The sequence below is a fragment of the Cryptotermes secundus genome, unplaced genomic scaffold, assembly GCF_002891405.2.
Source record: "Cryptotermes secundus unplaced genomic scaffold, Csec_1.0 scaffold204, whole genome shotgun sequence".
Classification (NCBI taxonomy): domain Eukaryota; kingdom Metazoa; phylum Arthropoda; class Insecta; order Blattodea; family Kalotermitidae; genus Cryptotermes; species Cryptotermes secundus.
This window is the reverse complement of record NW_019738351.1, coordinates 457,470-469,211: the sequence shown is the minus strand read 5'-3', so window position 1 is coordinate 469,211 and position 11,742 is coordinate 457,470. Positions and strand designations below refer to the sequence as shown.

Below are 11,742 nucleotides of genomic sequence, written 5' to 3'. Positions count from 1 at the left end.
TTTCTAAGAAATGGGTGCTATGTACTGTGCGAAAGCAATCGATTTTACAAGAATAAAATTTTGGACAACCCTCTTCTAAGAATGCCATTTGAGTGTGTCAGTGTGGCCAGCTCGGGGCAATATCATATTATAAACACATCACATCACGTCTCTCCTGTTTATAACTTCGTAGCAAAGAATAAACGACATTCATAGCGGTGAAACCGCTAGCAAGAGCCACAGGAACTTTGCTGCAAGACAGGCATATGTAACAATGACTTATCTCAGCTAAACTCGTTGGCTTAGTATACTCTGTTCTTGTGACAACAGGCCAGCGAAAAATCTAACAATCTACAGCAAAACCATCAATTATTATGGGCGTTATAACATAGGTGTGCAGCTGGACGAAACATACACGCCGAACCCCCCCAGACGATTTAAATCCCTGACGAAACATACACGACGAACCACGGCAACGGGTTAAAATGCAGCAGCCACCAAAGACAGTTAAAATGCAGCAGCCACCAAAGACAGTTAAAATGCAGCAGTCACCAAAGACAGTTAAAATGCAGCAGCTGCTGAAGTCAGTTAAAATGTAGCAGCCGCCAAAGACAATTCAAAATATTGTGTGGTTGGAAAATTTGATGTGATAATTTGTGATACTGCCAAGGGCAGTAATTGTGTGATTGTAAGAGTGAGTGGAATAAATTTGCTATATTCAGTACAGCGTAAAGTTATTTGTCGCATTATACACCCAACACGTTCCATTTGGTGTCAGAATTGCTTTACGAACTTGAACACACCTTAACTTAGGACAAACTATCAAAACAAGTGTTACACTACCACATTATGGACATAGAAAAGGTGATGGAATGCCTGTTGGCAAAATTAGACGCTGATAGAAAGACAGACAAAGAAGATTTAATGGCAAGAATGGACACCAACATGAAATCCAACCGAGAAAAGATGGAGGTCAATAGGAAGAAAGAGAATGATAATTCAATGGCCAAATTAGACACCTACCAAGAAAAGGCAGAGGCCGATAGGAAGGCTGACAAGGAAGAAATGAAGGCCACAATGCAAGCTATGCCATCAGAGTTGGATGAGAAACTCCAACATAGAATTAAAGCTATCCAAGCAAGGATGGAAGCCATGTGAGAAAAAAAATGGGCACCAGCCACATGGAGATGGTGTCCGCATTTAAACCCGAAATAGAGGACGAGACTAGGGCCTGCCAAGAGATGGAGGCACGTCTAGAAGAGGGGAAGCCGGCCTCAGTGGACACAAAACCTGCAGCGGCACAACAAGAACAGGTCCCCATAGTGATACCGGTCAGAGTAACGATGGCCTGCCGAGAAATTGAGGCACATCCAGAAGAAGAAGACTTGAAACCTGAGGCAGCAGAATGAGAGGTACCCGTAGAAAACCCAGAAGTAATGCCAGTTGGAGAACCGAAGAATAAAAGACATAGGGACTGAAATCAGCGAAATATGAAGAATTTGACATGTGAAAATTGTGGACCCGAGAAGAAGTTGGCCGTAGCCCCTCAGAAGGACGAGCTGCTGTGTGGAAGTGGCACGGCAGAAGAAAACCAGCAGGCAGGTGTCCCGCTGTGCAACAGTGGCATGGCTCAAGCGGATCATCTTCAGCCCAAAGAATTTGTAGACCGCGGAAAGAAGTGACCACCACCAGAATGAAGATTGCAGAGGAGAATAGATGTTGGAAGTACCCTGAATGCAACCCTGGCATAAAGGACAGGTCTGAAACAGCGACTATGAGTCAGCAAACAATTGAAGGACCCAACCAAGAACGCCATCAGTGGGTGTAGATCAGGACCGCGATCGCACCTAGGAGGGAGAGGTACTCGTAAGAAGACCTTCTACAAGATCGTCGGCAGGAAGATTGTGAAGCAAATAGACGGATCTTCTGTCGGATTACGACAGAACAAGGAATGGACCTTACGGAGGGGTAGGCCCCCTCCAAAGCGGAAAAGGAAACAACGGATCGAGGAGGAGCCAGTAATGTAGAAGTACCGGCCTCCCGAGCAAGAGTGAATGTGCAATGGATGAATGTGATACAACTGGATCTTCTGGCAAGTTAACAGGAAACCACTCGAGATGAGCTGGTCTTAAGAGGGGAGCAGATGTAACAGATGGAGGATAGTTGCTGCAAGAGGAGTAGCCGGACAAGAAGAAGAAGACGTTGCAAGAACAGCCTGCAAATAAAAGGAATGGGGTTTTACTGTTAGGCTGTTCGGGACGGACAGCCTTAACCGTTCAGCGTGGTTTGACGTGTATGTTTCGTCAAGGTATTTAAATCGTCTGCGGGGGTTCGACATCTATGTTTCGTCCAGCTGCACACCTATGTTATAACACCCATAATAATTGATGGTTTTGCTGTAGATTGTTAGATTTTTCGCTGGCCTGTTGTCACAAGAACAGTATATAATAAGCCACGAGTTCAGCTGCGCTAAGTCATCGTTACATATGCCTGTCTTGCAGCAAAATTCCTGTTGCTCTTGGGAGAGGTTTCCTCGTTCAGACTGTTATGAATGGCGTGTTTTCTTTCCTATGAAGTTATAAACAGCAGAGACGTGATATGTGCTGTGTTTATAATATCATATTGACCTGAGCTGGCCACACTAACACACTCAATTGGAATTCTTAGAAGAGGGATGTCCAAATTTTATTCTTGCAAGATCGATTGATTTCGCCCAGTACATAGCAGCCAGTTCTTAGAAAAACGCCACAAATTAAGACAGAACACTGTGGTCACCCCCTGTGATGATGGGTGTGTGTGTGTAGGGGGAAAAGAACGCATTCCTTCATGTATTATCGCTCCAGTTGACTCCATTTTATCGTACTGACCTTGGNCTGCTTCCATTGCCGAGATACCGGGCGCTCATATTATAAGGCAAGGTTATAAAACCATCTTTTAAGATTATTTTAGTGAAAGTTTCATGCTTCAAGGCGTACGATACACTGCTCAAATTCTAAACCAACTGCTTCCATTGCCGAGATACCGGGCGCTCATATTATAAGGCAAGGTTATAAAACCATCTTTTAAGATTATTTTAGTGAAAGTTTCATGCTTCAAGGCGTACGATACACTGCTCAAATTCTAAACCAACTGCTTCCATTGCCGAGATACCGGGCGCTCATATTATAAGGTAAGGTTATAAAACCACGTTTTAAGATCATTTTAGTGAAAGTTTCATGTTCCTATCTCATATAATTTAAGAACAATGATGAATAAATCATTTTCGAGCAAAATTTAAATGGTCAGCTGAATATATTACCGCCGGAGAGACACGGCAGCGGAATTTAAATGACCGCGCAAAAGGGTTAAAAAGGGAGCAGTGTGACGTATTGCACTATGGAGTACATCCCCTCCCCCACTAGTGGTGACATAACAACATTGGGCGCTGTCGCTACTATGGTAATGGGCCAGTCAACACTCCGCCCCCCTCCCCCGTGGTGACGTAGCGGGGGATGCAGCAGCATTGCCCAGCAACACCTGTAAACGCGGCTACTAGGCAGCAAAGAAGTGAGGCGTTTTCCCGTTGTCTGGCTGAGGGTTTATAAGATAACCACACCGCCTAAGGAGTCAGTTAAAATACAGCAGCCGCAGCAGCAGATATTGACCTTGCTGGAATAACAGTAAGAATTGGGCTGCGCTGCTGCCTGTAGGAATTTCTTTTGACAAATGTGATAAAGACTCACCGGTAACTGCCACTGCTGCTTTCTTCAGCTTATGTCTGTAAGTAATTGTTAATGACCAAAGAGCAGACTTTTGTATATCAGGCTAACTACCTAACTGATTCCATGGAGCTAAGCCCTTGAGAAGTCACTGAATTACTCAAGAATTTCCGCAACATTTTATGAAACCAGAATGTTTGTCACTATATTCATGAAAGCCTGTCATGGGCCCCTATCCCAAGTCAGATGAATCCAGTCCATAACACCTTATTCTCCCAGTTTCCTTCTGGCTTTGCCACCAAAATTCCTCTTCTCCCCATGCATGCTATTTGCCCCTGCCCATCTCTTCCTCCTTGACATGGTCAGTCACACCCATACAAAACTGTAGTTTTTTATATTCTAATTTTTACACAGCAGATGGGAAGACAGTAGGTTCTGAGCTGAATGGTAGCGAGCATTACACAAATTTAGTCTGCTATTAATTTCATCATGAATCAGTTTCTGATATGTTACTGTCGTACACAAATATTTGAAGTGGAATGATAATTAAGAGAGGGGGAATCAAAGAAGCTCTGAAAAGAACCTCTTCTAGGGCCATTTAATCCACCAGTAGTCTTACATGTGGGATGACCCTAAGTTTCTCAGTGGGGAAGGCAGTGTCTGTCTCAGCCATGGCATGGACTGCCTGTGTTGTTCTGAAGGGTCCTGTGCTCCTTTTCCCAAACACAGCACTCTTTTTTAAATTTTCATTTAATATGGCAGTTACAGTGAGTGTGTCTCCTTTGTGTGTGCAGCTCCACAGATCCCATCACCAAAGTCTCGTAATTCAAAACAGCAGCAGCAACAGTCACCGCAGCAACAGCAACAACAACAGCAGCAGCAACAGCAACAACAGCAACAGAGTCCAACACAGCAGCAGCAACCTCATCATAAATTCAATCCATACCAAGGAGTCACACAATCTTCTCAGCTGGTATGTTACCTGTTTTGTCATCTTGGAGCACTAGGTTCATACGTGCCTCGTTTCAGTTTTGGTTGGAACTGACTGTCCTCATTGAGATTTTTCATGGCTCTTCGTAGTGCCTCGTTTTGGCTATGACTGCTTCATTCCATATCTTTTCCATTTCATAAGTGATCCTACCATTTAATACTGTGTATCCTTCATATTGACGGTATCATAAACGAACCCACAAAATAGATCATTAGCATCGTGTATTAACCCCTAAAAGACGAAACCTAAGTATACTCTTATTTATTCTAAACATTCTCTGGGTAAATTTTAAAAGGTTCTATAAAAACATCGTGTTCTACAAGGTTTATTCTGAATATTTAAGATGTGGTTTTCTTAAAAGAAACAAGATTTTTAGGAAATAGCAAAACTTGATCGTATAAAATGGTCATCACGGAGCCAGAAATGATGATGCATAATGCTTGGAGTTACTAGGGGTTTTTTATTGTTATTATTTTGTCCCTTGCCCGATATTCTAAAATGCAGAGAGAACAACATTTCAGAAATGGTCTGTACCCCAATTTGTGCAGTCGGGCATTTAAACGTCGCAAGTGGAAGCGCACGCACATGCTGCTAGCAGAAGCGTATGCACATTCCTAATTTTTTTTTATGTATTTTTTTATTGCGAGTGAGGTGGGACTAAGTCCCTTGTACTGCAGCCACTTCTGGCATATTTTACCAGCCCCACATGATAGGTGAAGGTGATTACGGAGCAATTGGTGGAATGAAGATTAGCAGGTGAAACCAAAGTACTCAGAGAAAACCTGCCCCAGCGTCACTTTGTCCACCACAGATCCCACTTGACCAGACCCAGGATCAAACCCGGACTGCTGCTGTGGGAAGCCAGCGAGTAACTGCTTGAGCTATGGCACGGCCTTTTAAATATAGTAACTACCAGACAGACCTGAGTAAAACCATAATACAAGAATTAAAATGATACCTAAGTGAACAAAATCAAAGGAAGAGTATACATATGAGTCATGCTGGAACTTGTCCAAGAGCCAGTGCTTTTATATCAGATTTATAATTTATAGTAAAGTTCAATGTACATACCTTTCTTTGTTGTTTTCTGCTTCATGTATATATAGGCTTCAGCTCCCCCCCCTGCCCTCCCCACATCATCAGCTTGTTTTCAAGTCATACTCTAGAAACTCGACTGTTCTGGTTTCCAGGCATTTCAGCAAGGCATGCGGGGCCAGATGAACCTTGGAGTACGGGGAGGCATGTCATCAGCTCCTCGTTATCCAACTCCGATCCAACGGCCTGTAGCCTATCAGCAAGGAGGAGGAGCGCCAGGAAACAACATGATGAGCAGTTCTGGTCGGCACAGGCCTCAGCATAACTCGTCACATGTGCCTCCATCGCGGCCACCACCGAACATAAATAAAATGCAGACCAGTCAGGGTGGGGGGCAGCCATATTATGGAGCACATGGTTTGTACATAATGAATGTGGTTGTTTGACTGTCTGCCCCCCATTTAAATGAAATGTATCATATAACAGAGTGTAAAACTTTTTTTTTTCAGTTCTGTAAACAGTAAATTTTTAGCCTCGAGGAATATGAAATTAAGGTCACGTACACGTGTTTGTTAGGGTGCTACATCTGTTGAGGAAAATAAATGTGTTTCCACCAAACATTTATACCTCTTTTGGTTGTTTTTCCCGAGTACAATAGAAAATGTACATGTTATGAATTGTAATATACAAATCTCCATTCTTTGCAGGTATAATGATACCTACAGTTATTAAAATAATTTGACAATCCTAACAGTTATATTTTGCTTCTGCCAGATATATTCTTCTTTATCATCGTTGGCGAAATGGCCCTGAGCCGTAACCTTCCTTCAAAGATTCTGCCAGATGTGTCAATTCCTGGCTAGGGTTTTCCAGTTTCTTTCCCCTGGAGCTTTAATGTTGTTCACGTCATCTTCCCGGCTCAGTGTAGTCCTGACTCTTTCTCTTCTGCCTTGGCATTAAGAATTATTTTCGCAGGTCCACTTGTCACTTGTCCATTCAAGTAACACGACCAGCCCAGTTCAACCTGTCCACTTTTATAAAGGTTTTAATATCCATGTACTTGTACAAAGCATACAGTTAATAATTGTACCTGATTCTTCATTGTTGTCTTTGATTGAGCTGTGTGTGGACCTCAGAACTTAGCAAGAGCTTTGTTATCAGGTGTAGATATGCCCATGTTTCTGATGCATATGTCAGGACTGGGTTAATTAATGTCTTATGTAGTATGATTTTACTTTTATGTACAAGTTCATGTGATTTTAATTGGTTCTTTCATCCATAAAAAAGTTCATAACCCGTCAAAAATCATTCCTTAATTCCCTGTTATCATTGTTACAACTGACAGGATGTCTGTACTACTTGCAAACATAGTTGCTAGTAGCTATATTTTCACTTTGCTTTGCCTTCTGCTTGTACTGCTTTGCTTTCTGACTTGTAATTATTTATTTTGCATTTTCTTAATCCCATTCTTCTTGCTACATCTTCTGACAGGAAGGCTTCCTTAAGTGAGGGTTGGGTGTTGCTGTGACATGTGTATCATCTGTGTATGCAAGTGACTGGACAAACTTGTTAAAATATTGTACCATCAGTTTGCATATCAGCATCTCTACATTAGAGAGATGTGGGGAATTCTGAGATTTTCCTGGTAAATTTGTTTGGTTTTGCAGGGACAAACTTGAAGTTGGAGAGTGGTTCTGAAGGCAAGCCTGAGACCAATCCTCATGTAAGTAGTGAAAATAAGATGCCAGAGAGTAACAGTGCCAACTCCAGCAGCAGCAGCAGCAGTAGCGGGATCTCTCTGAGCGCCAAGCCGGCAACAGTCAGTAGCACACAGCAGGTTGACATAAAGCTGCCCACTGAACTGGGAAAGGAAGAGAAAGCCACTCCCACCTCTGAATAGCTGTTGTATTGTCAGTATTTGGACAAGCGAGCCTCCATGTCTGTTTAAAGTAATTGTGCATCACATATGTCCACTTTCTCTTCAAACTTGCGTACTTCGTGCGCATACAGTATATGTAGTTAGAAGCTGTTGAAAACAATAGTATGAGAAATTGCAAATGATGATGGTATTTTAAAGTATGTGCTTTTACTACCTTCCACTGTGAGCACATCTTGTAAGTCAACTGCGCGCTACCTCTCGGAAGAACAGCCATGTGCTGTGCATCTCACGATTAACTTGTTTTAGACATTTCAACTTTAAAGGTGGATGTTGACAGAAAGGCTTCTCCCTGCATACCGATGTTACATGCAGATGTCGTTTGTGTTTCTCTGATCTTCACTTACTGATAATCAAGTTGGGGGAAGTTAGCAGTTGCGAATAAAAAGTTCTGTCATAACAAGTGAGATTATGAATGCTCTGCAGATGATGACTGTCTTACGATGTCATCATCACAGTTGTATCGACATAAATGAAACAGGTGAACCTTGGATGTTTGCGGAGTTGGAGTTGATGGCGCAGTTACAACACAAGGAATTGATTCGTTTAAACACCAATAAATACCCTCTTTTTTTTTTTTTTTTTTATTGCATTTCCTTCATTAGCATCTGGAGACTTCGGGAGCTGTGGTTTGCAAACCTGACGGAACATGTCATTTTGATGCATTCTTCCAGTAGAACTTTTGTTCCACCCAAGTGAAAGATAATTATTTCAGTGAAGTGTTTTTTGAAATGATAACTTTAGTGCAAATTGTTTTGAAGACATAGTTTCTTAATCCGTGTTGAAAAATGTAATATGACAAGAAGAATTTGCCAGTAACTTCCGTAATTTTTCTCTGTTGAGTTGAGTGAGCAAGTTCGTGTTATTTCTGTGCGTGTGATGGACAGTGTGGTTTACAGGAGAAATGTCATCCACATCTAATTAATTAACTATGTCACACTTAAAATGTGCTACCATGACGGGATTTGTGCTTGTTGAATTTTTGTTGAAGCAGGGTGTAGGGAACTGAAAGGAACTGTTTCATTAACCACAGATGAAAAGATGGTGACTAGGGATTTCACTTTTCAGTAATGCTTCACATCTTTGCACAGTATTTAAATACAGTTTACCATCCTTTTCTGGTTATTGTTCGTTTGGAATGAAGGTAAATGTAAATGAATGTTGTGTATTGTGCAAGCGTAGTGATGTACCACCAGGACACTTGTAATTTTGGAGGTAAAACAGCTGTGGAGGATAAGTATTATTAATGGACTGCTTTACCAGAAGTTTAAATAAATACTGAGTGAAGTTTAAAATTGTCATTATCAGTTAAAGTTGAGAAATGTGCATGTTTGATGAAGATGAGAATCCCACCCCCCTCAGATTTATGGTTTAGATCTTGTTTTTTCTCCCTTGGTGAACGTTTTGTGTTTGTTAAGAAAACTTCTGTGAAAAGCGGTATGCTGTGGGTTTGGTGTGCATTGGAAGCAGAGGAGGATGAGGAAGAACCAAGAAATGAAGTAAGGTTGTAAAATAAAACTGAACAAGCCTGCAGGACCAGTAGCCATGCACGCACTAGTGTGTTTCTTACTGTGAAGCCTTCAATTCTTGGTACTTTGTAAGCTCAAACCGCTGTTGTGTAGTTGTCCATAGCTGCAATAAATTCAGTCGGCAGTTCAGCTGGTGAGAATTTATCCCAGTAATGAAAAAATGTTGTTTTTGTTTGGTAAGGGATGATGAAACTCTGAATGCTTACTAGGTCTCACGGCCCCTTGCCCTTTCTCACACTACATCCATACCTGGAATTCTGTATTGGCCATAAGATTTATACTGTATTGCATGCGCGTACACATTTTCCAGCACACTACGCTCAATTTTTTTTTTTTTTTTTTGTGGGCTTGACACGTTTGTCATTGAGATAAAGCAGAGTATAATCTGTAGCAATGAGATTTCACTGCTCTCCATGTTGAGAATTTCATGTGTAATTCATCTCCAGAAATATACATAATGATGACATTGTATTAATCACTTTTCACAATGTTGAATGAATGTATAAGGGGTGGGCCTTCTTGGCCCTTGCACAGCGACCACAGTGTTACTTTGTGGTACGTTTTTCGGTGTGAATCACATAATTTTCATGTATAGAACCGTGTGTGGCCTTGTTTCTAGGGAGTGGTTTCCATTTGTGGATGTGCCATGCAATTGTCTCTCTAAAATATCTCGGGCAGTGTTAAACTGCACCCTCTGAAAATTGATTACCCTTATTCTGTGATACAACGTGAAAACCGTGATAATAAATGTTTTATGTTAGAAGCTGCAATTTAATTGATATAAAGTACCATAAGTACACCATCTTCAGGAATGTTGCACCATGCTATCTGTTATATGGTCACTGATGTTTTGGAGGAATGCACTGCTTCCATCTTCAGGATTAAACAGTAAGCCAGCAAGAAGAAGGTGGAAGCAGTACATTCCTTAGAAATGTCAGTGAACTTCTACGAGACTAAATGGCATCACATCCCTGAAGATAGTACTCTTCACAGCTATCTCTGTGAGCACCTCAAATCCAAGAATCTAATAGAATTCTTGAAAAGCTGACGTGCCAAAAGTTCTTGACATGTGTGCACAAGTAAATCAACAGAACCCTGGAGGAACATTAGCTAGGCGATTTCTACATCATATAATGTTGAACAAGGCCTGTTGCAGTAAAAGCGACAAATACGCAGTTGGTCGATCATTAAGCGTATGCCTCAGTTGTCAGTTATAAGGGGAAGAGACATTGAAAAACTACTCTAATAATCCTTGGAACTGAATCTGAGTGTCAAGTAATTATTTTCCAAAATATAAACTTTTACTACAAACCTATTATTCTACTTTGGTGTTAACATTCATAAAAGATTGTTGTAAAGTTGAGATGACACTGTAGAAATGAATATAATCAGCATGCCATGTTACTCAAAAGTTACTTGAAAATAATATCACGCCCCAGTATCACTTTTGTGAAAAATAAAATTGATAACAGGTGAAAAATGACTGTGTAGATTTAATATGCAGTACGAGCAGGAATGCCATGATGAAGGACATTGATATAAAGATTCTTGTTACCTGGATTTACTTCTGAAATGTAACCCTTGTTAGAATAAAGGAGAGCTGCACTCCAGGATTACAACTGATGTGAAAGTTACAAGTTCTGAAATTACTCTTCATTGATTGTCCTGTAAGGGCACTTTGGAATGAGGAGATCTCATTACCGTTAAATAATGTCATTTTTGTATGGAGAGTACCAAATGTCAGTAAAAAAAGTCCCACAACTTTAATTATGACGTCTCTTGTACCAGAAGGGCTAAACATAACCTAGTGGTTCAGTTTTTCAAAATAAGATTACCTCCCCCAATTGTAGTATGGAATACATATACTGTGAATATTTAATCATGGTTTATAAATTTGCAAAAACAAATTTTGACATGTACTTTGTGTGTAAGTATTTAAAATTCTGTTAGTTACAAGCTGCTACAACTGTCTTTGTTTATTACTAGGGGCACAGTGCCCTGCTCCTTTTTCCTACCAGCACCACCAGTAAAACTTTGGAAGACCTCCCTTGTGTGAAGCTTGCCTTCCATACCACCTTTGTGCCCTTCCCCCCATTTCAGGACTAACACCGAGGGAAATGAACGTGAAGTGTGCTTTAAGAACCCTTAGTACTTTTATTTATGATACTTCAGTGGCCATCAGCACAGCTGGTAAATAAAACTGATATTAAAGGTGTTAATATTCTGTTTTATTATACAGGATGGCCCAGGAAGAAAGGTCAGTGTTCTGGGAGCTCATAATATCAGTCATTTTAATCAAAAAAATATATATTATGTACATGTGTCCTATTCCGAACAGTTTCTGAGATAGATCTATTTCACTGTATAGTTCCAGAAATGTTAATAAGAAAGAGATATTACATACTGTTTCTCATCATCATCATCAGTAATCTGTCAAGACGACAGGTCCACAGTCTCTTTCAAAACAATTCCTCCACTTAATGCGATCTAGAGCTTTCTCCTTCAAATGACAGTATCCTCTTCTGTCCCCAAGGTCATCCAGCATCTTCTTACGTCTTCTTCCTCGTCTTCTCA

General features: G+C 40.9%; 1 protein-coding gene across 7 annotated transcripts in view; it reads left to right on the top strand.

The window, feature by feature from the left end:
* The window catches only part of LOC111870743 (protein PRRC2C), a 109,501-nt gene extending 98,367 nt beyond the window's left edge, over positions 1-11,134 (top strand). For all 7 annotated transcript variants that reach the window (XM_033753987.1, XM_033753990.1, XM_033753989.1 and 4 more), the window contains 3 exons: positions 4,472-4,650; positions 5,859-6,120; positions 7,371-11,134. In XM_033753987.1, the coding sequence (XP_033609878.1) occupies positions 4,472-4,650; positions 5,859-6,120; positions 7,371-7,603 (674 nt within the window). In that variant the 3' untranslated portion in view covers positions 7,604-11,134. The remainder of the gene's footprint in view (positions 1-4,471; positions 4,651-5,858; positions 6,121-7,370) is intronic.
* Positions 11,135-11,742: the final 608 nt, after the last annotated feature.